This window comes from Lepidochelys kempii, chromosome 1, assembly GCF_965140285.1.
Source record: "Lepidochelys kempii isolate rLepKem1 chromosome 1, rLepKem1.hap1, whole genome shotgun sequence".
Lineage (NCBI taxonomy): Eukaryota > Metazoa > Chordata > Testudines > Cheloniidae > Lepidochelys > Lepidochelys kempii.
In genome coordinates, this window is record NC_136380.1 from 197,935,827 (window position 1) to 197,960,247 (window position 24,421).

At 44.2% G+C, this 24,421-nt stretch overlaps 1 protein-coding gene across 1 annotated transcript in view; it reads left to right on the plus strand.

The window, feature by feature from the left end:
* Positions 1 to 24,421, plus strand: part of ABI3BP (ABI family member 3 binding protein) — a 317,415-nt gene that overhangs the window by 117,679 nt on the left and 175,315 nt on the right. The window contains exon 5 of the mRNA XM_078851501.1: positions 1,256 to 1,388. Coding sequence (XP_078707627.1) covers positions 1,256 to 1,388 — 133 coding nt within the window. The remainder of the gene's footprint in view (positions 1 to 1,255; positions 1,389 to 24,421) is intronic.

The following is a 24,421-nucleotide window of genomic DNA, read 5'->3' on the forward strand; positions in this document are numbered from 1 at the left end:
GCTGGGAAATCCCGCTAGAGCGCAAAAACACTTCTTAACCCTTGGAGGTATCATTGATAAAGAGGTGAGCAACTCCTACCAATGGCTGAATAGCACTTCCAATTTAAGGATCAAGAGGCATGAACGGAGAACTGAACCAAGATTTTTGCCAGGTAATGCAGAGCACTACCCTCAGATCACTGCACTAGCCTCAGGTATTAGCTTTTAAAATTTTATTTAAAAGTTCGTCATCTTTCTTTTGCTGTATCCTTCTTCTCCATGGGAGTCGCATAACAGCCCCCGCCACCTCCTGTCCAGGGCAGAAAGTGATTCACTGAGGGGAACAGAGCAGGCAGCTCCTGTTCAGGGCAACAGAATCATGGCTGGCTCAATTCCCTGAGGAGTCCATGGGGGTACAGAATAGAGTCCCTTGCCTTCTTACCACCCCTCCCTCTCCCCCCCCCCCCCCACCTGCCTGGCCAGAACCTCTGACTCCCGCAGGCTCCAGAGTTTTTTAAAATATATGACAGCGACTGGCCAGGTGTCTGGGCTAGAGCAGGCAGCAGCGGGAATAGCACGAAGGTAGTCCACAGCAGTCAGGGAGGAGAGGAGGGGAAGAGCAGCATGCTGCTGCTGGGTTGGAGCTGGGCTGCACTCCCTCACCTCTCCCAGACCACTGGGGATTCCCTGTATGCTTTTCCTGCTGCTGTCCTGTCCAGGCCTGGACACCTGGCCAGCTGCAGCCCCACACACCCCTGATAACCACATTGTGCCCACCAGAGGGGCATGCTTGTTGGGAACCTCTGATCTGGAGGGATGTTTGCACCACTGTGTTCAGAATAAAGCTAAATTGCAAGTATTGTGTAAGAGATGAGGAGTTAAGTTACCTGATTATTGAGGGACAGTCCTCGCCAGACAGAGGCACCACTCAAGGCTTGTCATCAATCTTAAGTGAAATAAGTTTGTAAGGTTTTGTTTTATTTCAGACCTGTCCATAACTCATTATTATTGATGATCCTTGCTAGGGATATATGGAGAACTATATTCACTTGGAAATTGAATATTCTTTCTCATAACTAAAGAGAGGCACGTGCGGGTGGTGGGGAGGTGATCCCTTCAAGTCACGATTGAATTCACTTGCATTATACCTTGCCTTTGAATTTAGAGGAGAAATTAAATCATAATTCTTACATTCTCTTATCCAGCCACAGATATCTCCTCCCCGAATAGAGAAAACCTAAGAGTAAATAGAATTGTCTGTATGTTTCTTATTCAGGTAAGACCAAGACTCAAAAGCCTCTCCAGATGGTGATTGGCACTTTGACCCCAACCTCTGTCTTCCTGTCCTGGGGCATCCTAGTCAATCCACAGCATGACTGGACTGCAATGAGTAGCTGTGCTAGTGACAGGTAATATACCAAAAAACAGGCTAAGTGAAAATAATGTAATGTTTTGTTAACATTTAAAAGAAAAGGGCATGAAGATGAGTGGCTGACCAAATTCTACCAAATAGTGTGACATCATTGAAGCAAAGGTTCTCTTCTGTATGTGTAAATCAGCAATTAGCAAGCACTTTCTTGCCTAAAGTTCTGATTTAAGCAAGTGTTTACATGCCAAAGTGCTGATCTTGTGATTTCACTGTGGGTCGTTTATGTTGTAGAGCCACAGTGCCTGAGTCTTATCTCAGTTACACTGGTATAAATCAGGAGTAACTCTACTGAAGTCAATGGAAATATGCTACTGTAAAACTGGTCAAGTGAGTAAAATTAGCCTTCATTGAAGTGCTGATGGAAGAAAGAACAAATCAATCCTTTTGTAATATACTGGATTTTTGTTTCCTGTATTTGATCTTCTGAATTTTATTTTTATTTATATTGCAGTACATATAGAAGCTATGAATGATTAGCATTATACCTATTTAACAAAAAAAAAGTCTTTTGCTTTATGAAATTCTGTGTTCCGTTCCAACTACTTATGTGAGAGGGTCAGCACTCCAGAAAGGCCTGGCATATTCACAGGGTGGAATTTCTAGAGAGGTCAGAGAGTCAGTAAGTTTGTCAACTGAGCAGGCCATAAAGTTGTATGCTGTGCTCAGCAAATGAATAAAATTAATATTTTCTTGTAGGTATGAAGATGTATGTTTCTTCCAGATCTCTCTCCTTGGTGCTCCCTTTGTATCCTCCTACGTGTGACAGAGGGACAAATTCTGCCATCTTTTATACGTCATATAACTTCATTGCCACTTCTTGTGCTTGGAACAGTTTCCCTATTGATAACCTCCTTGAAATCCCTCCTTATAACCCTCTTCTTTTGCTTAGCTCCCCAATACTCATAACTGTGACACCATCTGCTCCTACTCTTGCAGGTGATCCTTTGTTGTATCTTTCTAACTTAGAACCCAGTCAGTCTCCCAGTGAAGCAAATACAAAAACTCTTACTGATATTAACCCACTGGACCAGCCTTTAGGGCATGAACCAAGACCATTAGAGCCAATGGGATCTTCCAGTTAATTCCAGTAGGCTTTGGATCAGGACCATGGAATAGGAAATTTTGGGGGGAAGGGAATCTTATCTTTCTACATATTTTTAAAGTGTCATGCATACTTATGGTATAAAATATGCAATTATAATGGAATATAAGAAATAATCCTATTAAATATAAACAGATTGTTTGTATTTATTTTTAATGGAATCGTGCTTCATGATGCAACTCAGCTCAACTTCATGCAACTCAGCCCACAGTTTTAAAAAAAAGGATGGCACCTCATTGTGGGTTTAATGTTGCCTTTTTAATCCCTGGAGGAGCAAATCCTTTCACATAGTTAGTGACCTCTAATACCGGCTGATTTAACAAAAGATTCTAAGTCTTTCTTCCATGTTTTAATTTTGTGACACCTTTTTCACCAGGGATTACACCCTTGCAACATCCCTGGGCAGCAACCATAGCCATAGCACAAACTCTGCAACTGGAAGGAGAGAAAGATGCTGTAGTTACAAGCAACTAGGCAGGGCTGGCCTTATCATGAGGTGAACTGAGGCATGCCTCAGGTGCCAGACTGTGGCGGGGGGGCGCCGCTAGGACCCAGAGTGTAGAAAATTGTGTCTGCTGCTGGTGCATGTGTATTCTCTCTGCTCTAGATGCACAGAGATGGTGGAGTGCTGTACTGGAGGAAGGAGGGCACAAGACACATAACAGGCAGGCAGGAGAAAAGATGAGAGGGAATGACAGAAAGCAGCAGGAGCTGCAGGAGAGAGAGGAGGAGGAGCCTCTTATGTACCTCTCTAGCACACCCAGGAGCCTGGACTTATTAACACCAGCTTCTCAGGGAGCTTCCTGTTTCCTGCTGCTTCCCTGAACCCACTTGAGGGGAACGGGCAGTCAACTGAAGTAGTAGGATCCAGTTAGGCCCTTAAGATGCTGATATCTTCCCTCACTCAGGCCCTGCTACCAGCCTGCTTATTTGTCCCCTTCAACTGAGTGTTGAGAGCCACTATAGCTGGCACAGAACAGCAGTCATGAGTGAAAGAAGAAAACGTCCCTCTGTGACAACATTCAGAAAAAGAAAGCAAAGGAAGCTTTTCTATCTACGCAGAAAGGACCTCTCCTGAGATACATAGACACAAATGTTCACGGTGAGTCTTCTGGCCCCAATGAGGATGTGAGTGGAGAGGAGATGCCTGATCTTCCAGTTAGTCAGAGTGCAGGTGACCTGGCAGCTACTGCAGCATCCATATCTCCATCTCAAATGGATGTAACCATGCACATTCCTGAAGAAAAGTGTAGATCGGAGAAGAGTGTGGTGGAGGCGCAAGATACAGCTGCTGCTGAGTTTAGTTCCTTAAGTCTTGATGGTCCAGGACTGTGAACCCACTTGAGCAGTAGCCTGAGGACTTCCTTGTACTGCATGGGCCACAGCAAGTGAAAAACTTCATGTTCTCCAAAGATAATGAAAATAGAAGTTTCCATCCAGCACATTACTGGCGTGAAATCCCCAATGGTGACAAAGTGGAGAGGCCATAGCTTATGTACTCAAAAACCCAGAATGCTGCAAACTGTTTTTGTTGCAAACTCTTCCAGTCTAAAGTTCCAGCCACATTGGGTTCTACAGGAAAAAAGGACTGGAAAAATCTGGCTAGAAATCTGGCATGCCATGAGAAGGCAGCAAATCATCAGAGAGCATTCCATAGGTGGAAAGAGCTTGAGATGAGACTAAGGTTAAGGGCCACCATAGATGATCAGAATCAAGAGAAGATTGCATCAGAGTCTCTTTTCTGACAAAATGTTCTGAAAAGACTCATTGCTTGCTACCCAAAACCTAGCACTGTGTGGCACTTCAGATCAGCTGTATGTGCCAAACAATGGAAACTTCCTTACAATTGTGGAGCTGATGGCTGAGTTTGATGCTGTACTCCAGGAACATCTAAGAAGAGTCACCACCAAAGGAATGTACACACACCAGTACCTTGGAAAAACAATTCAAAATGAGATCATACAGTTAACTGGCAAAAAAAAGGCAAACAGAAGATTGTGGCAGATCTGAAGTCAGCAAGATATTACTCTGTTGTTCTGGACTGCACACCTGACATCAGCCATATGGAACAAATGACTTTAATGGTACATTTTGTAACAACAACAGAACCTAGTGAAAATGTCCCTGCAATGGTGACTGTCAGAAAGCATTTTCTAGAATTTATTGACATTTGATTATACAGGAGCTGGTATGACAAATGTGCTTCTTAAAAAGCTGAAAGATACAGGAATTGCGATAGCTGATGTGAGAGGTCAGGGCTACGATAATGGTGCCAACATGAGAGGAAAGAACAGAGGAGTGCAGACACGGATCCGAGAGTTAAACCCTTGAGCTTTTTTTGTCCCTTGCAGTTCTCATTCATTGAACTTGGTGGTCAGTGATGCAGCATCAGCTTCTAGTGAGGCTGCTGAATTTTTTAATGTAATTCAAAGCATCTTTGTATTTTTCTCTGTATCAACTCATCGATGGCAAATTTTGAAGCAACATCTGGGAACATCCTCTCTGACACTGAAACTACTGAGTGCCATACAATGGGAAAGTCGAGTGGAGGCGATAAAGCCTATCAAACACCTATTTTCCCATCCATTCAAGAATACAAGAGTCACTGAAGAAGAAGACATTTTGATTATGAGGCACGGGATAATCCCATAAGAGACCCCAAACAACAATTCAAAGTTGAATTCTTTAACCAGATGCTAGATTGTGCAATACAGTCAGTTGAAGAAAGTTTCATGCAGCTCAAGGAACACAGCAGTATATTTGGGATGTTGTAGGATATTCCAAAACTCCTCACTATACCTGAAGAAGGCCTACACCAGCAATGCAGGGCATTAGAGACAGTGTTGACACATGATGACGTGCGATATCGATGCGAGTGATTTAGGAATTTAGAGAAAGCTATTTCTAATTAGCATGAGAGAGAAAAAAATATGACTCTGAAACCTGAGAGATGGGAAACCCCAGTCAAGGCCCCCTGCACCAGCCACTCATTATTTATCCACACCAAGAGGGAGGCAGCAGTGCACGTGCCGAGAGGCAGAAATGTAGGTGCCAAAGAAAATTTTACCCTTGAAAACCTATGTGCCGAGTGAGTTTAGGCACCTACAGGGTTTGGCAGGAGTTTTGTGGATTGCAGAATCAAAACTGGGATGTAGGTTCCTAAACACAAGACTTAGGCACTTAAGTATGTTTGTGGATCTGGGCCCAAGTGTTTGTCTCTCCTCTTGCTGAATGAATGACCCCAGCAAAACAACCAACACTACAAGGAAAAGAGTGACACTAACCATACACAAAATCTGAAATATACAAACAAAAATATTTTCTATAGACTTTGTTACACTAATCATAGGTGTTAACTTAAAAAAAATCACCCTTTTGTCTGCAATGTTATAACAATGGTGTGTAATAAATTAACAGCATCTCTTTAAACTTCTCAGTACACGTGTCATTATCTTACATTACGTATGGGGAAACTGAAGTAGAGTGGTTAAGTCACTTGCTCAAGATTACAGGACAGCATGGGATAAGTGGCCAGGGTTGCAGTTGAGAATTATCTGCTCTTTCCAATTGACATTTGATCCCCAGGCTGTATTTTATGCCTTAATCACTGAGTAATAATGACAACTGGCATCTGCTATAGATGCCCAAAAATCAAACACAGCAGTATATTTGGGATGTTGTAGGATATTCCAAAACTCCTCACTGTACCTGAAGAAGACCGACACCAGCAATGCAGGGCACTAGAGACAGTGTTGACACATGATGACATGTGCGATATTGATGCGAGTGATTTAGGTGATGAACTGAAAGCCCTTTCAAGATACATTTCAGCAGGATCAACTCCAAAGGCTGTTCTGGAATATATGTGCACAAATAAGATGACCACCCTCTTTCCAAATGCTTTTGTTGTTCTGCGCATACTTCTAACACTTCCTGTAACAGTTGCCAGAGGAGAATGCAGCTTCTCCAAGCTGAAGTTAATAAAAACACATTTACGCTCCACAATGACACAGGAGAAGCTGGTCGGCCTTGCAACCATCTCAATAAAGCATGAGCTGGCCCAGACTGTGGACCTTCAGGAAGCAGTTCAAATCTTTGCAACCAAGAAGGCATGGAAAGCACCACCTTGATTATTCAAACAGATAAAAATGCCAGTGTTTACTATGCAGACAAGAAAAGTTACATTTGCTGTTCAGGCATTTGAAAGTTAAGTGTTACTTAAAATTTTTGAACAAGGCATTTTAAGTTGTTAGTTCTCCTTTTTTGGGGTAGATAGCAGAGCAGTACCATGAGAGAAGTAGAACAGGAAGAAGGCAGAATTGAGACCTTTCAAAGTTTTGGCCCAAGCAAGGAGCATGGGGATGTCATTTGAGCTCCCCGCTTCAGGTGCCAAAATATTGAGGGCCGGCCCTGCAACTAGGAAAAGCATGACACATGGTTCCTTGCACCCTTCAGTCCACACTTACTTCCCCCCCAGTGACTGAGAGTATTTTTCTTGGAGCCTCCTAGACCCAGACATTAAAATTCATGCTTCCTAGCAGTCCTTTCCTAGGTCTTAGAGGTAGTCAATTATTTCTATCCCCTCACCATTTACTGGAGTCAAACCATATTTACATCTACAGGCAGCCCTCGGACTTACAACACAATTGGTTCCTGAAAATTGTGTTGTAAGTTGAAATGTCATAACTCGGAACCACAATCCACTCCATTGCGGGACTAAGCATCGTAAAGTTGAAACCAATGTCGTAAGTTGAATCAGGGTGTCAGTTCAGTAACATCATTAGTACTATTCGTCGTAAGTTGAACGTTGTAAAGTCAAGGACTACCTGTATTTTTATTCAGTGTAAGATGTCTCGCTGCTTCCATTCTATGGTGCAATAAGCTCACTTGTAACATATCCATTTCTCAAGTCACCACGGATGTGTCGACACTGCAGTGGAGACCCAAGCTCAGACTCTGTCTCAGACCTGGCGTCCTAGGACCCTGTAGGGTTGGAGGGTCTGAGCCTTAGGGTAAGTCTACAGTATGAAATTATATCAAATTTATATAAGTCGATTTTTCGGAAGAGATTTTATACAGTGGATCGTGTGTGTCCCCACTAAGTGCGTGAAGTTGGCAGAGTGCGTCCACAGTACCGAGGCTAGCATCGACTCTCAGAGCGGTGCACTGCGGGAAGCTATCCCACAGTTCCCACAGTCTCTGCCGCCCATTGAAATTCTGGGTTAAGCTCCCAGTGCATGATGGGGCAAAAACAGTCTCACGGGTGTTTCTGGGTGCATGTCGTCAGTCGCCCCTCCCTCCCTCCTGTCCGTATGGCAGACAATCGTTTCGTGCCTTTTTTCTGCTATTGTCAACCGTACACAGCCGCTTCCGCTGGCACTCTGCTCTCCTGCTTTCCTGCAGCAGATGGTGCAGTAGGTCTGCAAAACTCTGCTCTCCTGCAACTCGTGCAGTATGCCATTGTCAACCGTACACCGCCGCTTCCGCTGCAACTCTGCTCTCCTTCGTTTCGCCCCTTTTTTCCTGGATTACCCTTGCAGGTGCCATAACACAGCAAGCGTGGAGCCCGTTCAGCTTACCACTGCAGCTGTGACCATTGTAAATACCTCGTGCATTATTCAGCAGTGGGAGGTTGAGGCAACTCGCCTGCCGGCCAATTTTACACAGCCAGACAACGGGGCGATTAGAAGAGCACAGCAGGGCGCGCTGTGCATCAGAGAAGCTTTGAAAACCAATTTCATGACTGGCCAGGCTACGGTGTGACAGTTGTGTTTGTTTCTCTTTGATGTTACCCACCCCCTTTCTTGACTCTAATTGCCTGTAAGCCAACCGCCCTCCTCCCCTTCGATCACAGCTTGCAGAGGAAATAAAGTCACTATTATTTCAAAACCATGCATTCTTTATTAGTTGATTAAAAACACAGGGACATAAATCACAAGGTAGCCCGGGTGGGGTGGGGTGGGGGGAAGGAGAGAAGGACAAGGCCACGCTACAAATCAAAATTTAGGATATGCCAGCCCTCTGCTGCTTAGGCAATCCTCTGGGATGGAGTAGGTGGGTCCCCGGAGCCTCCCCCCACCCTGTGTTCTTGGGTGTCTGGGTGAGGAGGACATGGAAGTTGGGGAGGAGGGAGGGCAGTTATACAGGGGCTGCAGCGGCTGTCTGTGCTCTTGCTGCCTTTCACTCATAAGATCCACCAGACAGCAGAGCATGTCAGTTTGCTCCCCCATCAGCTTGAGCATGGCATCCTGCCTGCTCTCGTCGCAGTCATTGAACGCTTTCCGGGACTCTGCCATTGTTTCCCTCCACAGATTCAGCTGGGCCCTATCAGTGCAGGAGGACTGCATAAGCTCTGCAAACATGTTGTCCCAAGTGCGTTTTTTCCGCCTTCTAATCTGGGCCAGCCTCTGGGACAGAGTTGATAGGGGGCGCGTTGAAACATTTGCACCTGCAGGAGGAAAAAGGGGAGGGTATAAGTTTAAAAGATACATGTTAGAGAACAAAGGGGAGATTGTTTCTCAGGGAAACAAGCAATTCAAAGTACACAGCACATGTTATTTCTGTACAAGGTCACATTTTGCCTTTTATACTGAGTGCCTGCCAGATTGGTGTGACTGCATCACACGTGGCTGGGCAACAGCATTCAGCTTGCAGGCAGCCATGGTAAGCCCTAGGGGCACACGGGGTTCTGCTTCTTCTGCATTCATTTCAATGCTTTCAAACTGCGGCGCCCTCCTTTCCCATACCAAGCAATGCCTGGTGGGCTGGCCATTTAAAAGGAGGGCCTGTGGTCTCTCAGGGATGATCGCTACACACACACACACGCACCCCACCCCGCACCATTTAGGCCAAATGCCAACAGGCCAGCGTGGACGGGTTCCCCCCACCCGCACCGCACGGCTCTGACCCTTTAAGCCAAATGTGAACAGACTTTTCCTGTAGTTGTACAGGCCCTGAATGCATCCCAAGTCTTCAGGGCAAATGAATCAGGAAACACACTTTCTTTTAAACCCTGTATCATATTTACAAAAGTACACTCACCAGAAGTGCCTTCTCCGGCATCAAGGTCCCGGAGCCCGCCTTGGGAGTGGGTGGAGGGTATTGGCTCCAGGGTGATGAACAGTTCCTGGCTGCCAGGGAGAACAGATTCACCGCTTGCTGCCTGTCCACTGTCCTTCCTCCTCCTCCTGCTCTTCCTCCCCCCAAAAAATCATCCTCCCCGCTCCATGAGAGTCCCGCCCCCTTGCAGGTGTCCATGGGTAGTGGTGGCGTCACACCCCCACCCCCACCCCCCGAATTGCATGCAGCTCATCGTAGAAGCAGCGTGTATGGGGCTGTGACCCAGAGCGCGCATTTGCCTCTCTAGTCTTTTGGTAGGTTGCCTGAGCTCCTTCATTTTTACACGGCATTGCTGTGTGTCCCTGGAGTAGCCTCTGTCTGTCGTGCCCCGGGAGATTTTCTCAAAGAAGTTTGCTTTCCTTTTTTTTTGGAACGGAGTTCTGCCTGAACAGATTATTCTCCCCAAACAGCGATGAGATCCAGTACCTCCCGCTCGGTCCATGCTGGAGCTCGTTTGCGCTTCTGGAACTGCATGGTCTCCTGTGCTGGTGGACTCTGCATGGTCACCTGTGCTAATCAGGTTGCCACGCTGGCCAAACAGGAAATGAAATTCAAAAGTTCTCGGGGCTTTTCCTGACTACCTGGCTAGTGCATCTGAATTGAAAGTGTTGTACAGAGCGGGCACAATGGAGCATTCTGGGATAGCTCCCAGAGGCCAATACTGTCGAATTGCGTCCACAGTACCTCAAATCCGGAACAGCGATGTCGATTTTAGCGCTACTCCCCTTGCTGAGGTGGAGTACAGAAACAGATTTTAAGAGACCTTAAAGTCGACCAAATAGGTTTGGTTGTGTGGATGAATTTAGTTTTAATTCGATATAATGCGGCTAATTTCGATATAGTTGCATTCTGTAGACCAGACCTAAGTCAAGCCAGGACTCAGGGTTCAAACCCTGTTGCTTTGCAGATGCAGCTCCCCCCTCACTCCCCCAAACTTAGATCCTGAGAGTCCTCTAAAAGTATCTCTCCATCATATGGGCCAACTTTCTTTGTCTTCTCTATCCCAAGAATCTCCAATCGACTGCAGGGGAAACAGAAGCAACTCCCATTGGTGTAGTGCAGCAATTTGGTGAGTCAGCATTTAATCCTTCCATTATCTTCTGACTGCCAAGGTGCAAACACGCTATCAGAGAGCCGTTTGTGTTTTCAATTGACACTGACCAGAAGCAGCCTTTTACAAAGCGCTCTGCTTCATGGTCACGGGAGCACAACCAGATTTTGGTAAATTTCTGGAGTGAGGTCAGCAAAATAGTGGATTTTGGTAAGAGTACCAGGAATAGCCGCCCATATCAGGAAATGGCATAGAAGCTGGCAGCATTGCAAATATACTGGACTGGTGACCAGTGCAGGGAGTAGATTAAGTGTCTCAAGACTGAATACAGGAAAATAAGGGACAGAACTGCACCTCAGGCAACTTGCTGACATCATGTCCGTTTTATGAGGAATTTGACTAGGTGCTGGGCTCTGCTCCCAGCCTGGAGCCAGCGGTAGTGCATGATGACCCTGTCAGCTGGAATGGTGCCCTGCTGGCCCCAGAATACAGGTTGGGGACTGATGGGAGCCAGCGACAGGTGCAGACAGAGCCAGCGAAGTGACTATTGCTGAAACCAATCGCACAGGAGGCTCTGCCACAGGAGCAGCAAAAGCACATTCTGTACCCATATTCAGAGGAGCTCTTTGATGCCCCCCACCCCCAAGGAACAGCCTGCTGCAGAGCCTGCAGCAGACACAGACAGGACAGAAGCTGCTGTAGAGCCTGGTAAGTTTGTGGCTCCCATTATGATGTTTGTTAATATAGGAATGGGAGTAATTTCCATTGTATGAACCAATGCAAAAGTTATTAGAAGCCCCAGCTAGCAACATGGATCTGCTAATGGTGGATTGTGTCCCAGCGGCGTGGCTCCCTACTCCCTCCCCACCTTCCACCACAGGGAATTTAAAATGGCAACCGGGAAGTGCAAGCAGTAAAAATTCCTTGAAAGTGATTTTTTTCCTGGAAATACCTGTTGGGTATTCCTGCTTCTTAAAAATAATAACGTTACACTGCCATACCTGTAAGTATGCTGATCCATAACTACTCAGCGGTGTAATGAGCCGCCTGAAAACTGAACTGGATGAGTGTGGGGGGAGGTGCAAATGTGGTCCATTTCAGGTAAAGGTAGCCTATGCAGTCCATAGGTAACAAAATAATTTGTGCCAGATTTGACTGGGGATTGAAAATATCCAGAAATGTGCCAGGGTTAGGGGAGGGGATGTAAGGGGGATGCCTATGGAACTCTATGTGTTGGCATGCAGTCATAACTGTCTAAGCCGTATGGAAGCTAATGCAGCATCCTGATGATTCTCCGATGAATTCTGACCCAATCCTGGGTGCTGATAGATGCAAACTTTTCCAGAAGCAAGAACTCCAGATAAATACTCAAATTTCGGTGAAGGGCATATTCTCCATGGCCATCTTGAGAGCTGCCCAGCCCACGCCACTCATAGATGTGCTGTTCAGTCGTTGTATGTTTGATTATTTTGGTTGCATACACTGCAGATTTCCCACAGGCAGTTTGGATAACATCTCCCTTTGCCAATTGGGCACTACAAGATCAGTTATGTGCTCCAAAATGTGGACTCTGCATTTTTTTTTATTGTGATTATCCAGGCTGTGTCCAGAGAGCTTCTGTGGTTGGAAGTATCCGTCTCACAACTTAGTGAAGTTTAATTTGGAAAAGTAACATTTTATGTCCTTGAAATTCCATGAGGATTTTTTCTGTGCTTATACACTGAGGTATGTGAGACAATAACCCTCTGTGTCTTGTCCTAGTCCAAACCCAGTACCTCCACAGCCCACCCACGCTGCAGTACAAGCCTGGCCCAACATACTTTCATGGACCATTCTAAGTGTTACCCTGAAAAAAGGATTTTGTAATGTTGATATAATAACCTGCCTACTCTCCCCAAGTCTATTCTTGCGGAGGTATACGTTTCCGGAGTTGTTAAGGAAACATTAAAGAACACGGATATAACCTTCCAATAAACGAGTAAAGTAATTGACACTGGCAGTATTCTTTTCCAAAACAAAATCTTTTTATTACTGTAACTATTAATCCCTAACACAGCGTATTTTAAAACCCTAAACAAAATGCACAGTTCCGGACACAAATCCTTTATTGCTAGCTAAAGAGCATTCAAACTACAATGGCATATGATTCTAAGCAAAGCGATTGGTTTCAAGTGGCCAGTTTGTAACAAATCATTGACAGCAGATCTTAAATTTGAGTTGAAGTTTTACATAAGTTACAATTAAAACAGATGCACACTTAAAGCATATACATATTAAATATGTATGCTAAACTATACTACACTAAAAATTGGCAAGCTTACTTTATAAATTAATTGGTATCCGTTTAAAATCACTGTTGCTGCTTTATAAATTCTTTAGTATTTTTCTTTAATCTCTGTTGCTGTTCAGCTCCTGATCAGCCAGCTTTGTTCTGCTCTGGTTTTCTTCTCTCTCTCTCTCGGCAACAACTTTTCTGACTTCTTTCCTTTAGCTTTCCTCACTGGTTTCCCGCTCTTCCATCTGCTCCTGATTGAATCCAACCCCCCCCCCCCCCCCGCGACTCAAACTTCAACTCTGAAACTGTCTGCCGGCAGCTGGCCTTTTATGCTACATTGTGGCTCTTTCCTAATATACCTAATTCTATTCTTAGAAGCAATTACCTCACTTACAAATGCCCAGTAGCAACCATTACTTCAGAGTTCTGATTAACAGCTCTGACCTTCTAAACGAGTTCTGACTGGTATGAGTGGGCTATGACCAGCTAGCTGTGCAGTTAACTGACCTCTCTGTCAACCCTTATTGCACATGCTCACTAGCCTCCAGTCTTGCACATGTTCACTGTTGTCCTTTACGTCAGAGCTGTGATTCTGCTGATCCACACACACATATATACTTGGCTCTTTGCCAGGGCACCATTTTAGAAATCCTGTGTTTTCAACTGAGTGTGCTCAGGGTCCATATCAGGGTTGAGTGACTATTTTTCTGATTTTTACTCTGAATAAACAAAAAAGTGGAGACTGGAGAATTTCTATAGTAATACAAGAGGAGGTGTTTCTGTGAACTTATGATTGAAGTTCTGGACAAAGTCAACAAGCAGATCCAGCACCAAAGACAGACTTGTGGCTAGAGTAGGGTGACTGGACAGCAAGTGTAAAAAATCGGGACAGGGTTGGGGGGTAATAGGTACCTGTATAAGAGAGAGCCCCCAAAATCGGGACTGTTCCTATAAAATCGGGACATCTGGTCACCCTAGGCTAGAGGCAGGAGGAAAGGCAGAAGCTGGCTGCACAGCTTGAGGACAGGGTTTCAGCATGAGAGCAGGCACTTGCTTTGCATTTCCTGGAACAGGAATGGCAGCTAAAGGAGGAGGACAGAGCTCAACAGAGAGAATTGTTTGAGCAGCTGATATCACTAATGGTCACAAGAGTACCAGCCCCTGCGGAATTGCCTATACCACGGTCTGTGTCCCCTGTGCGGGACCCTGGGATTCAGTCCAGAAACAGCTTAGAAAGCTCCATGGCTCTGTGGCCCACGTAGTCAGGTCGCATGAGTGGCTAGCCAGGGCAGCTTAACTCCATGCAATCCTCTGTATTTCCTCCCTCCTCTGTGGATGTCTCCATTACCCTCCCCCCTTGCCAATTGTACAGCAAACTGGGAAAGGAGAACAGGGAACATACCATGGTAGGGAATTTCTGTCTTGCACATGGCTGACTTGTATGCACTTGTTCATGCACTTTTTGGTTGCTTTTTTTCCTCTGAAAGGTTCTGTTGTTGTTGTTTTGGTGTGGTAATGGCAGCTGGCATGCCTGGCAGTGGGTGAATGTTGTACCTTTCTAATATACAGTGGTGCAAGTAGGGAGGTACAGTACACCATACCAGTAAGATATTTATAGCCAGTACTCCATACTGGAAAGACACAGGAGGAACAGAATGTGGGGTTGCCGGCCCGAGTCCTTCCATGCAGCGGTGTGCCTGTGTCTGTTGTCTGGGGTCTGTACAGTAGCCCTGCTGGAGGACAAGGGTGGTTGGGGAGTGGGGTTGGAGGCAGTACAGCCATGCCAGAGGAGCTGCTGGTGTGGGGTCTTTTGCCACTGCAGTTCTGGAGAGCCCTGTGTTCAGAAGTCTCCAGCGCAGCGGGAGGAGGACAGAGCCCACCCACTCCCCACAGGTAGTGTGGGATGGATCATGGGGAGGGAATGGGGAAAGCGTGGGTGCCCCGGGCTGGGATGGAGGTGGCTATGCCCTCTTTTGGAAAGGAAAGCCACCTAAAGAGAGACACATTCATGGGATTGGCTTTGCCATCAAAAATAAGATCGCTAGTCAGCTTTTGGAGCTTCCCATGGGGATCAGTAAGCATCTCATGACTCTTCGGCTCAAGCTCAGCAACAACCAATATGCCACAGTCATCAGTGCATATGCCTCAACACTTGATGATGAGGAAGACAACAAGGAGCAATTTTACAGAGCTTTGAATGCAGTCCTCACAGCCACACCTAAGGCAGACAAACTCATCCTCCTTGGGAGATTTCAGTGCCAGAGTCAACCAGGATTCCCAACTCTGGAGTGGCACAATAGGCAAAGAAGGGGTGGGAAATGTAAATGCCAGTGGTATTCTCCTTCTCAGCGAATGTGTGGAGCATCTTATCACAAATAGCATCTTTAGGTAGAGTAATAAATTTAAGACCATCTGGAAACATCCTCTGTCCAAACACTGGCACCTCCTTGACTATCTGCCATGTACATTGGTCAAACTGGACAGTCTCTACGTAAAAGAATAAATGGACACAAATCAGATGTCAAGAATTATAACATTCATAAAGCAGTCGGAGAACACATCAGTCTCTCTGGTCACTCAATTTCTGACCTAAAAGTGACTATTCTTCAACAAAAAAACTTCAAAAACAGACTCTAACGAGAGACTGCTGAATTGGAATTAATTTGCAAATTGGATACAATTAACTTAGGCTTGAATAGAGACTGGGAGTGGTTGAGTCATTATACAAAGTAAAACTATTTCCCCTTGTTTATTCCTCCCCCCCCGCCCCCGTTCCTCAGATGTTCTTGTTAACTCCTGGAAATGGCCCACCTTGATTATCACTGCAAAAGATTTTCTCTCCCCCCACCCCACTCTCCTGCTGGTAATAGCTCATCTTAAGTGATCACTGTCCTTACAATGTGCATGATAAACACCCTTTTTTTCATGGTCTGTGCGTATATAAATCTCCTCACTGTATTTTCCACTTTATGCATCCAATGAAGCGAGCTGTAGCTCACGAAAGCTTATGCTCAAATAAATTGTTTAGTCTTTAAGGTGCCACAAGTACTCCTTTTCTCCTTGACTATGTTATAGTCATAGCCCATTATGGCGATGTCCGTTTAACATGAGCCATGAGAGGTGCAGATCACTGTTGAACAGTCTGTCCATTAGTAAGATCAGTCATGTACCTGCTGCTCACTCCACCACACTGCAAACACCCAAAGACTAATCAAAAGCAGTATGTCAAAGCACTTCAAGACCAAGCCAGCTGCGAGACGTTCCAGCAAAGCCTGTCTGAGAAACTCTCGAACATCCCAAACTTGTCAATAACATCATTGACATTCGAGAGCACTGGGATCGACTTAAAAATGCCATTCACAGGGCATGTGCTGAAACTATAGGGTATTCCACTCATCAGCACCAAGACTGGTTTGACGAAAACAATTAGGAAATCCTAGCATTAATTCAACAGAAAAGAACTGCATTCTGTAACTGGCAAAACGATTCCTCCAACCAATGAAAACATGAGGCTTGTCACCTGCTCAAAGCCGAAGTCCAAAGGAGTCTATGTGACATCAAAAATTAGTGGAGGCAAGAGAAGGCCTCTGAGATTCCGGGTTTCGTAGAGCAGGATGACATGAGAAGCTTCTTTCAAGCAACAAAAGCTGTATTTTGGCCAAGCTCCAAAGGCCCAACCCCCTTACATTCTCAGCATGGATCCACCCTCCTCAAGGAGAATGTAGCCATTAAACAACTCTGGAAGGAGCACTTTGAGAGCCTAGTAAACTGCAAATCCATGGTCTCTGAAGACACCATCAAGTCTATTCCACAATGCTAAGCAACTGAACACCTTGCTGATCCCCCATCTTCTGGGGAAGTCCATTGTGCCATCACCCAGACAAAAAATCACAAGGCACCAGGTCCAGACAGCATCTCAGCTGAGGTTTTTAAAGCTGGTGGAACAATTATCAAGCACAAATTTTACCAACTCCTCGACAAAATCTGGACCTATGAAGAAATTCCACCCAACTTTAAGACTGCCAACATTGTTACAATATTCAAGAAAGGGGACAAACCTTTTGTGTGAGAACTATAGAAGTATTTCCCTCCTAGTAGGATCTTTGCCCGGATCCTACTAAACCACTTTCTCTCCCTTGCCGAGGAACTCCACTCTTCCCCATTTACCTTGCCGTGATCCTGATTCTCATCCATGAATCCCTCCCTGATGGAATCGGGGTTGAGTATCGTATGAACGATACACCTCAATCTCTAACATCTCCAAAAAAAATCTAAGATTACGAGAATGCAGATGACTGTGTCATTCTTACACACACACACACACACACACAGGCCCACCTGCAAAGTATCCTAAATCTTTTTGCCGATGTCTGTCACAGCCTGGTTCTCTCTCTCAACATCGGGAAAACCAAGGTACTCTACCAGCCGTCAAACTACTCTTTGTACTCCACAAATCACCATCAACGGAGAACCCCTGGAAAATGTGGACCATTTTCCATACCTTGGCAGATCCCAAACAGCCAGAATTGACACAGAAATTGAATACAGGATCCATTGTGCCAGCACATCCTTTGGAAGACTACTCAAATGAGTCTTCAATGATAGGGATCTGCAAACCGGCACCAAGATAGTGGTTTACAAGGCAGTTGTCATCTCCACCTTTCTCTTATGGGTGTGAGACCTGGATAACCCACAGATGACATTTCAAGTGGCTGGAGTGGTTCCAACAGCGCTGCCTCAGAAGGATTCTCAAGATCAGCTGGGAAGGCTGACGCACTAACAGCGTTCTCTCTTCAGCCAACATCAGCAGTATAGCAGCGCAGGTCATTAAACACAAACTCCGCTGGATTGGCCACTGTGTATGTATGCCTGACACTCGCCTCCCGAAACAAGTACTCTTCTCTCAGTTAAGTCATGGAGGGCAGTGGAAGTGCTTCAAAGACATACTCGGAGGCATCAACCCAACAAACTGGGAGCACTCGGCACGGAACAGAACACAGTGGCATCACCCCATACACCAAGCCACAGTTCACTTTGAGGAGAACAGACGTGCTCATGAGACAGAGAAGCAACAAAGGAGGAAAGAAAGGGCACAACAGTCCAGCCAACAGCTATGTCTCCTCCAAGATTACACCTGTCACTTCTGTGGGAAAATCTGCAGGGCACGAATTGGGCTCCTCAGCCACTTAAAAACCCACCAATGAACCCCCTTGGCAGACATCATCCTTGCATTGAGGGATAGCCAAAGAAGAAGATTTAATATACAGTATATGTTTCTATAGTTTCAAGCAGAGGTCAAATTCAACTGTATATAGTGTAGTAGTCTCCAGTAAATAAACTAAAATTGCTGTCCTGTGAGATAACTTACAAGGTTTACGATCTCACAGCTATAAAATGTTAAAACAAAGTGTTAAGATGTCACATTCATATAGAACAATTGCGATAGATATAAGGGTGATTCACAGACATTTCCCAGGTGCAGGGCTAGTAAAGCCAATAATCTCTTTTAGAAAAAAGCATTTAGAAGTAGAGCTTTTGGAAAACTCTTCACTGGAACGATTTTCCAACTAAAAATGCCCTTTTTGCTAAACTGAAATTTCCCACGAGAAAACCTGAATTTTACTGGAAAATAATTCAATATTCTGTCAAGAAAAATCCAAACAATGGCTCCATGGCTATGTCCACCTGGAAGGGTTTTCTCAATTTCACTTTCTCCCAGTGAAATTAACAGAAGCTTTCCCGGAGGGCTGCTTCCCTTCATCCCTCCAGCTCTGGGAGATGGTGAGGCAAAAAGCCCCAGAGTCATAGCTCTCTACCTATATGGCTCCTGGAGCTGGAGAGATGTTGATGGTGAGGCTGAATACCCAGACACTCTGCCTGTCAGGACCCAGAGCTTGCAGGTGGGAGGGAAGTGGGGAGATAGGGAGGTTGAGTGCCCATACTCTTGGCCTCTCCAGCAGCCAAGCTGTAAGTCTCTTCCCAGCAGGCTGAAAAAGTTCATTGTAGTTCGTCTGAAATAGAATTTTTCTTTTGAACCCCTTCTATGAAAAACTTTGTGTTTCTGACATTTTGACCGGTTTGAGGTGATTTTTCCCCCAGAAATACCAGTTTTTTTGCAGAAAGGGGTTCACTTTTTTCTGCCAACTCTGTTCACAAAGTTATCCAATAAATAACTCGTTGATACCATTTTAAGAAGTATCAAAGTAAATATTGTTCAAGTGACGCACCGGCATCAGCTTTTATTTCAGGTGTAGGGTGACTTACTTTACAAAATACATTTTTGAGATGTTTCACTGTGGCCAATTCTAGCTAATATCAGATTTTGAAACACATAAATCTAATCATCTGTGAAGTGTTAAGGTTTCTGTGCAGTGGTTAACCTCTGTGCCGGTTGGTTACGTGCATTGTGTGGTAAATGTGATTTCTTAGCAAGAGATGTGCATTAGTGTCCACATAAGGGGTTTTAATTTCTACCTTTGAATGATCTGAAACAGAGTCAGTGTTCTCAGTCTCAAATTTTACCATCTGACAGATGTCCGAATGGACATTAAGCTGTTATACAAATGGTGCATAATATAGGCTAGTTGCTTTGGAACCGGCTACTGGACACTGACTTTGGAGATGGAAAACATATGGTAAAGCATGAGTTCATTGGCCAAGTTCATCCATTGCGTAACTCTGTCAACTTCAGTGGAATTACACATTTGATGAATTTGGCCCTGTGAGTAGCTGGCATGCTGGAGTATTGAATGAATAGGTGCTTTATTCCCAGGGACATCGTTGACTTTATTGGCATTGTTTTATTTATTCCAGTGAAATTTGCATTCATGTTCTGCAGATACATGATGTTAATCACAAGCCAAATGAATACATATTTGTACACTCTGTATCCATATTGACAGGAACATTATCTGTGCCAGTTCTTAGTATTGTTTTCATATTGCTGCATATTCCTCCAACCTTTTTCACAATTTACCAGATTAAGGACTTGCTCCATCAGGGAGCTGAATGCCTCTTGCAAGGCTATCAGTGCCCTCAATGCCCAGAGAAGCGATAGAAGATGCATTTAGGTAGCGCTCAGCTCTTTGCAGGGTCAATCTCTAAGGCTGTGATCTACCAGAAGTGATTGAAAAATTTTGGTCACTGCCTTAAAACTGTAGGGATGTACATAGACAATAGTATTAATTTAATGTCTTAAATGAAAAAAAACTGTTAACGCGGTTTTATGGTTACCCAGTTAAACATTACCCAAAGTCAGGAAGTGCTCATGTTAAGGTTCCACCAGTAGTGTTAACTCAGCCACATGTCACATCCCCTATTTTTTATGGTATACAAGAGGTCACTCTGTGGAGTAGAAGGGGAGGTCAAAGGTGCCTTCCTCTGTCTTCCTTTTGTGCTCCCCAGGCAAAGTGCTAAGCACAACTAGTCTTTGTACACTGGGCAGCGCAAGGCCCAGCTCCTGTCTAGTGCCTCTGGGGACACAAGCCATCCTCAAGATTTAAGGGTGTGGATGGGCTGTGGTGGAGCTTGCTGTTCAAGGAGGGGGAGCACATTGTGTGAGCAATATATTTATTCTCCCTGGAGGTCTGTGAAAGAGTCTCTACTGTGGTGCAACCCTTCCTGAACATCCCCCAGTGTGTCAGATCAGCTCCACACCGTGCCCAACACAGACCTGTCCCCAACAGACACAGTTTGATCTTCGATCAGAAAAATAGGAATAGAGAGTATTATATGCACCAAGGCTGAGTAAAACACTCTGTGACAAATTTGCGTTTCTTAAATTTTTGTTTGTGCTATTAACTGTCTTAATATTGCATCTGCAAGAGATTTTTTTCCTCTCATTTAATTTCCTCCTGTAGATATTTAAAGAAGGAGGGGATGGGGGGGGAGGGGGCAAGGAGAGGAATGAAAAAAGATCCAGAGCATTTTGTTGCCTCATGGAGCATAATGATTCTGCCAGCATTACCAGCAACACTTATAAAACTCTTTAAATCCAAATAGCTAGCTGAACGTATCCAGCTGTAAATATCTAACAGTGTTTTTAAGTGCACAGCTAACAACTTAATTTTCTACTGAAGATACTTAGTCCGCTGCTGTATTTTCATACTCAAGCAGAGTTCCTCAGTGGAGACTATTAACACACTGAGTTTGAAGTTTCAATGTTCAGTGACTTTTATGATGTTGCTTTGGGAGAAAATATGTTGAGCGTTTTTTTAAGCAGGGGAAAATGTGCTTTTTGCAGTTCTCTCATACTATAAACAATTGAAGTCATTTTGCTAAAAATTTTAGCCAAAGAGGTGAATGTTTTAGAATGGCCACATAAAATAGGGAGTTACACTGGGAACTGCTTTGATAGTTTTTGTCTCTTATATACAGACCATGTGGCTCTAACTCTGTCAGAAAACTGACTACTGTAACAGAACAACTATACAGGGGAAACATATGTATGCAGGGGAGACTATATGTAAACGCTTATCAGATAAAAGTAGAGTAAATAATTTCTCTAATCTTTGTTATATAAATTGTAGGTATTGCAAGTAACAACAGCTAGTTTAAGAGAAATCAGGCACAAATGTGTTATAATTCAGTGGTATATTTTCAAAATGTGACTACGTTTCTTTGAACAGAAATTTAATCGCACTGAAATGACCTCCATTTGTTTAATATTACACTATTTTATGGCCCAGACCTGAAGAAGAGGTCTGTGTAAGTTCACAAGCTTGTTTCTCTCACCAACAGAAGTTGGTGCAATAAATTGCCTGGCCCACCTTGTCCCTCTAATTGGGCTCATGGCAGTGAAGTCATTGATTATTGGCGCATTGGAAAGACGATGCCTTTCTGGCTGAATCGAAATGGTTTGTATGCATGTTTCAGAATGTAGGGCCTACTTCAGCTCCCCAAAATAGTCGCAGAGCTTGTGTTGGTAGAAGCAAAAGTAAGTCTCTAGATAAAAGGAACATATTTCAAATCACTTGGATGTATTGCATGCACTCTTTTGAAATGCTCGCTATTCAGTCATTTTATGTATTAGGTATATAAAGACTGGGACTAAGCTCAGTATTACATAATAGAGGCCTCAATCTCCGGTGCTTTGCATCTTGTGGAGTTATTCACATTCTGTGTTCACTGAATACTAAAGAAGCGTAAAAAGCCTTTTAATCACAATGGAAATGTTTTACACTCTCTTTTCACAGGTGTAAATGACTCTACAGTTTGCAAGGCAGAGGACAATCAGGCCCAAGAGATTTTCTTTGAATGAGGAGGTGGTTTTTGCCCTCTTTTCTTTCTTTTTCTCTTATACTATTGCCTTCAATGGGAGCTGTGTGCCTTTTTCCCAGGTCAGAATATCACCTTGCTGATGGGAATTTCAAGAATGATCACTTCCTGGATTTTTAAAAACTCCTCCTATGTATAGGAGGGCCACTTTGAGTAACCCCAGTTATTAAATCAAGATTGGATGTTTTTTCCAAAGATACGTTCTAGTTCAAAAGAAATTATTTTTCTTTTGAGGTTCTGTGGCTTGTGTTATACTGGAGGTCGGACTAGATGATCACAGTGGTCCTTCTTGGCCTTGGAGACCATTAACCTGACTAACATGCTGCTGCATGCTCTTAGGCTGTATGTTTCTTTACCCTGCTCATTTTCCTGGGGAGCTGTGTGCATCATCAAGCTGTCAACTGACTGTGACAATACTTCTCTTCTGTTTACAGCTTCTGTATTTTGTACTGTCGCAGTGGCTGGGCTTTTTAGGTGCCTGGTTTAGTTGTTTTCTGATGGAATGGAATATCTGTGTAGGTGGAGGGTGAAGTGCCTCTTCCTTGCCCCCTGCACTCCAAGAGATCTGTTGAAGTACTCTATTTAGGTGCAACCTGAGACCTGGGAAAATACTGTCTATGAGAGATTCATTATTATGGGGCATCAGAAGTATCATAATGTATTCAGTTGGAATACAACACTGAGTGAACTCTGAGATGTTTTAAGCAATGTTGACTGAAACAGAAATAGATTTTCTGGACACAAGATACAGTATTTTCTGATTAAAGTGCACCCTCCAAAAAAGAAAAACTTATGCCAGAGTTGTGAATCTAACAATTGTGGGCAGGCAGATATAGACAGATTTTTAAACAGTAACAAACCTGCTCTTAAATAAACTCCCACCTAGTATGTCTCTTTTTGAAAGCCCTGATAAAGGGGAGGGAGGTATGTCTTCTTGCTGATTACAAATAAAACCAGACTTTGCAACAGTGGTTGAAGTATTATCTTCAAATATTACAGGTTCACACAGGGAAGAGCCAGGGATTTGTGACAGCTACAGTAATGTTTTATTTGAATTATCCGTTGCTGTTTGCGTTGTATTGGGGACAGCAGTACCACCAAGGGCTGATGTCAGGCTTTACCCTGAGAAATACAGGGATGTGCACATACTTAGCTGTTAAATACTGATAACTTTCTACTTTTTTCTTTTTTTAAAATGATTTACTAATCTGCCTTCCCTCCACCCCAATTCCTCTCCAAGTCTTTTATTTTGAAGGGAGGAGGGAATTTCAATAGGGATGTATTTAAAATACAAACCCAAAATTCCAACTATTGAGGGTGAGGGGAAGTATATGTGTGTGGGCGGCGGCGGGGGAGGGGGAATGGAACGCTGCAAAAGATTCAGTAATATATTTTCTCTCTATATAATGTATTACCTACTCTTTGGCCCATTGTTCCCGCTTAAGGGGTAGGAATAACTTGTGGGGTGTTGGGGCTGTGTATAGGGAGCAATGCTTCATCTGTGTGGCTGCAAAGGTGTATGTGTATGCGTGTGTGCACTCCACACACACTTTCCTGTGGAAACACCCCCATTTTACCCCCTCATCCTATCAATCCTTCTGGACCCAGTGCTTAATTTGTGCCAGGGCTTACCAGGGCTGAGCCCCGGCACCTCTAGGCTTGGCAGTTTATAGCTCTGGCACCTCTGTGCTTGCTGTATCAGTTATGAATGTAAAAAAAATTGTTTGAGCCCTGGCACCTAATTGCTTGAGCCCCAGCACTTCTTTCATTACAAATTCAGCATGCGGATCTGCAGTGTGGTCTCCCAATATCTTTCCAAAAAGACAAAATCTGGGTTGTCAACTTCTGTTGGAAATTCCAGTGCAAAACCTGTAGGTTTTCTTTATGCATGTGTGTATATCAGTGGTACAAGGAAATTCATATAAGTCTAATTTTATTGCATACAGGCCTTTTAATTGTGGTTGCTGATTGCCTGATTTTAGTTAAAACAAAAAAATTATTGAGGGAGGGGTAAAAAGATGAAGGAAAGAAATGAAAATGACAATTAAATCTTCTTTGACACTGGGGCTGCCATCTCTGTCCTGTAGGGATCAAGGGCTAATTTAAGCAGCAAGGGTCCCTGGGTGAAGGGCAGAGGACCAACAGAGATGGAGAAAAGTGGGAAATTCTTTCCCCCATTCTAAGAAAGTT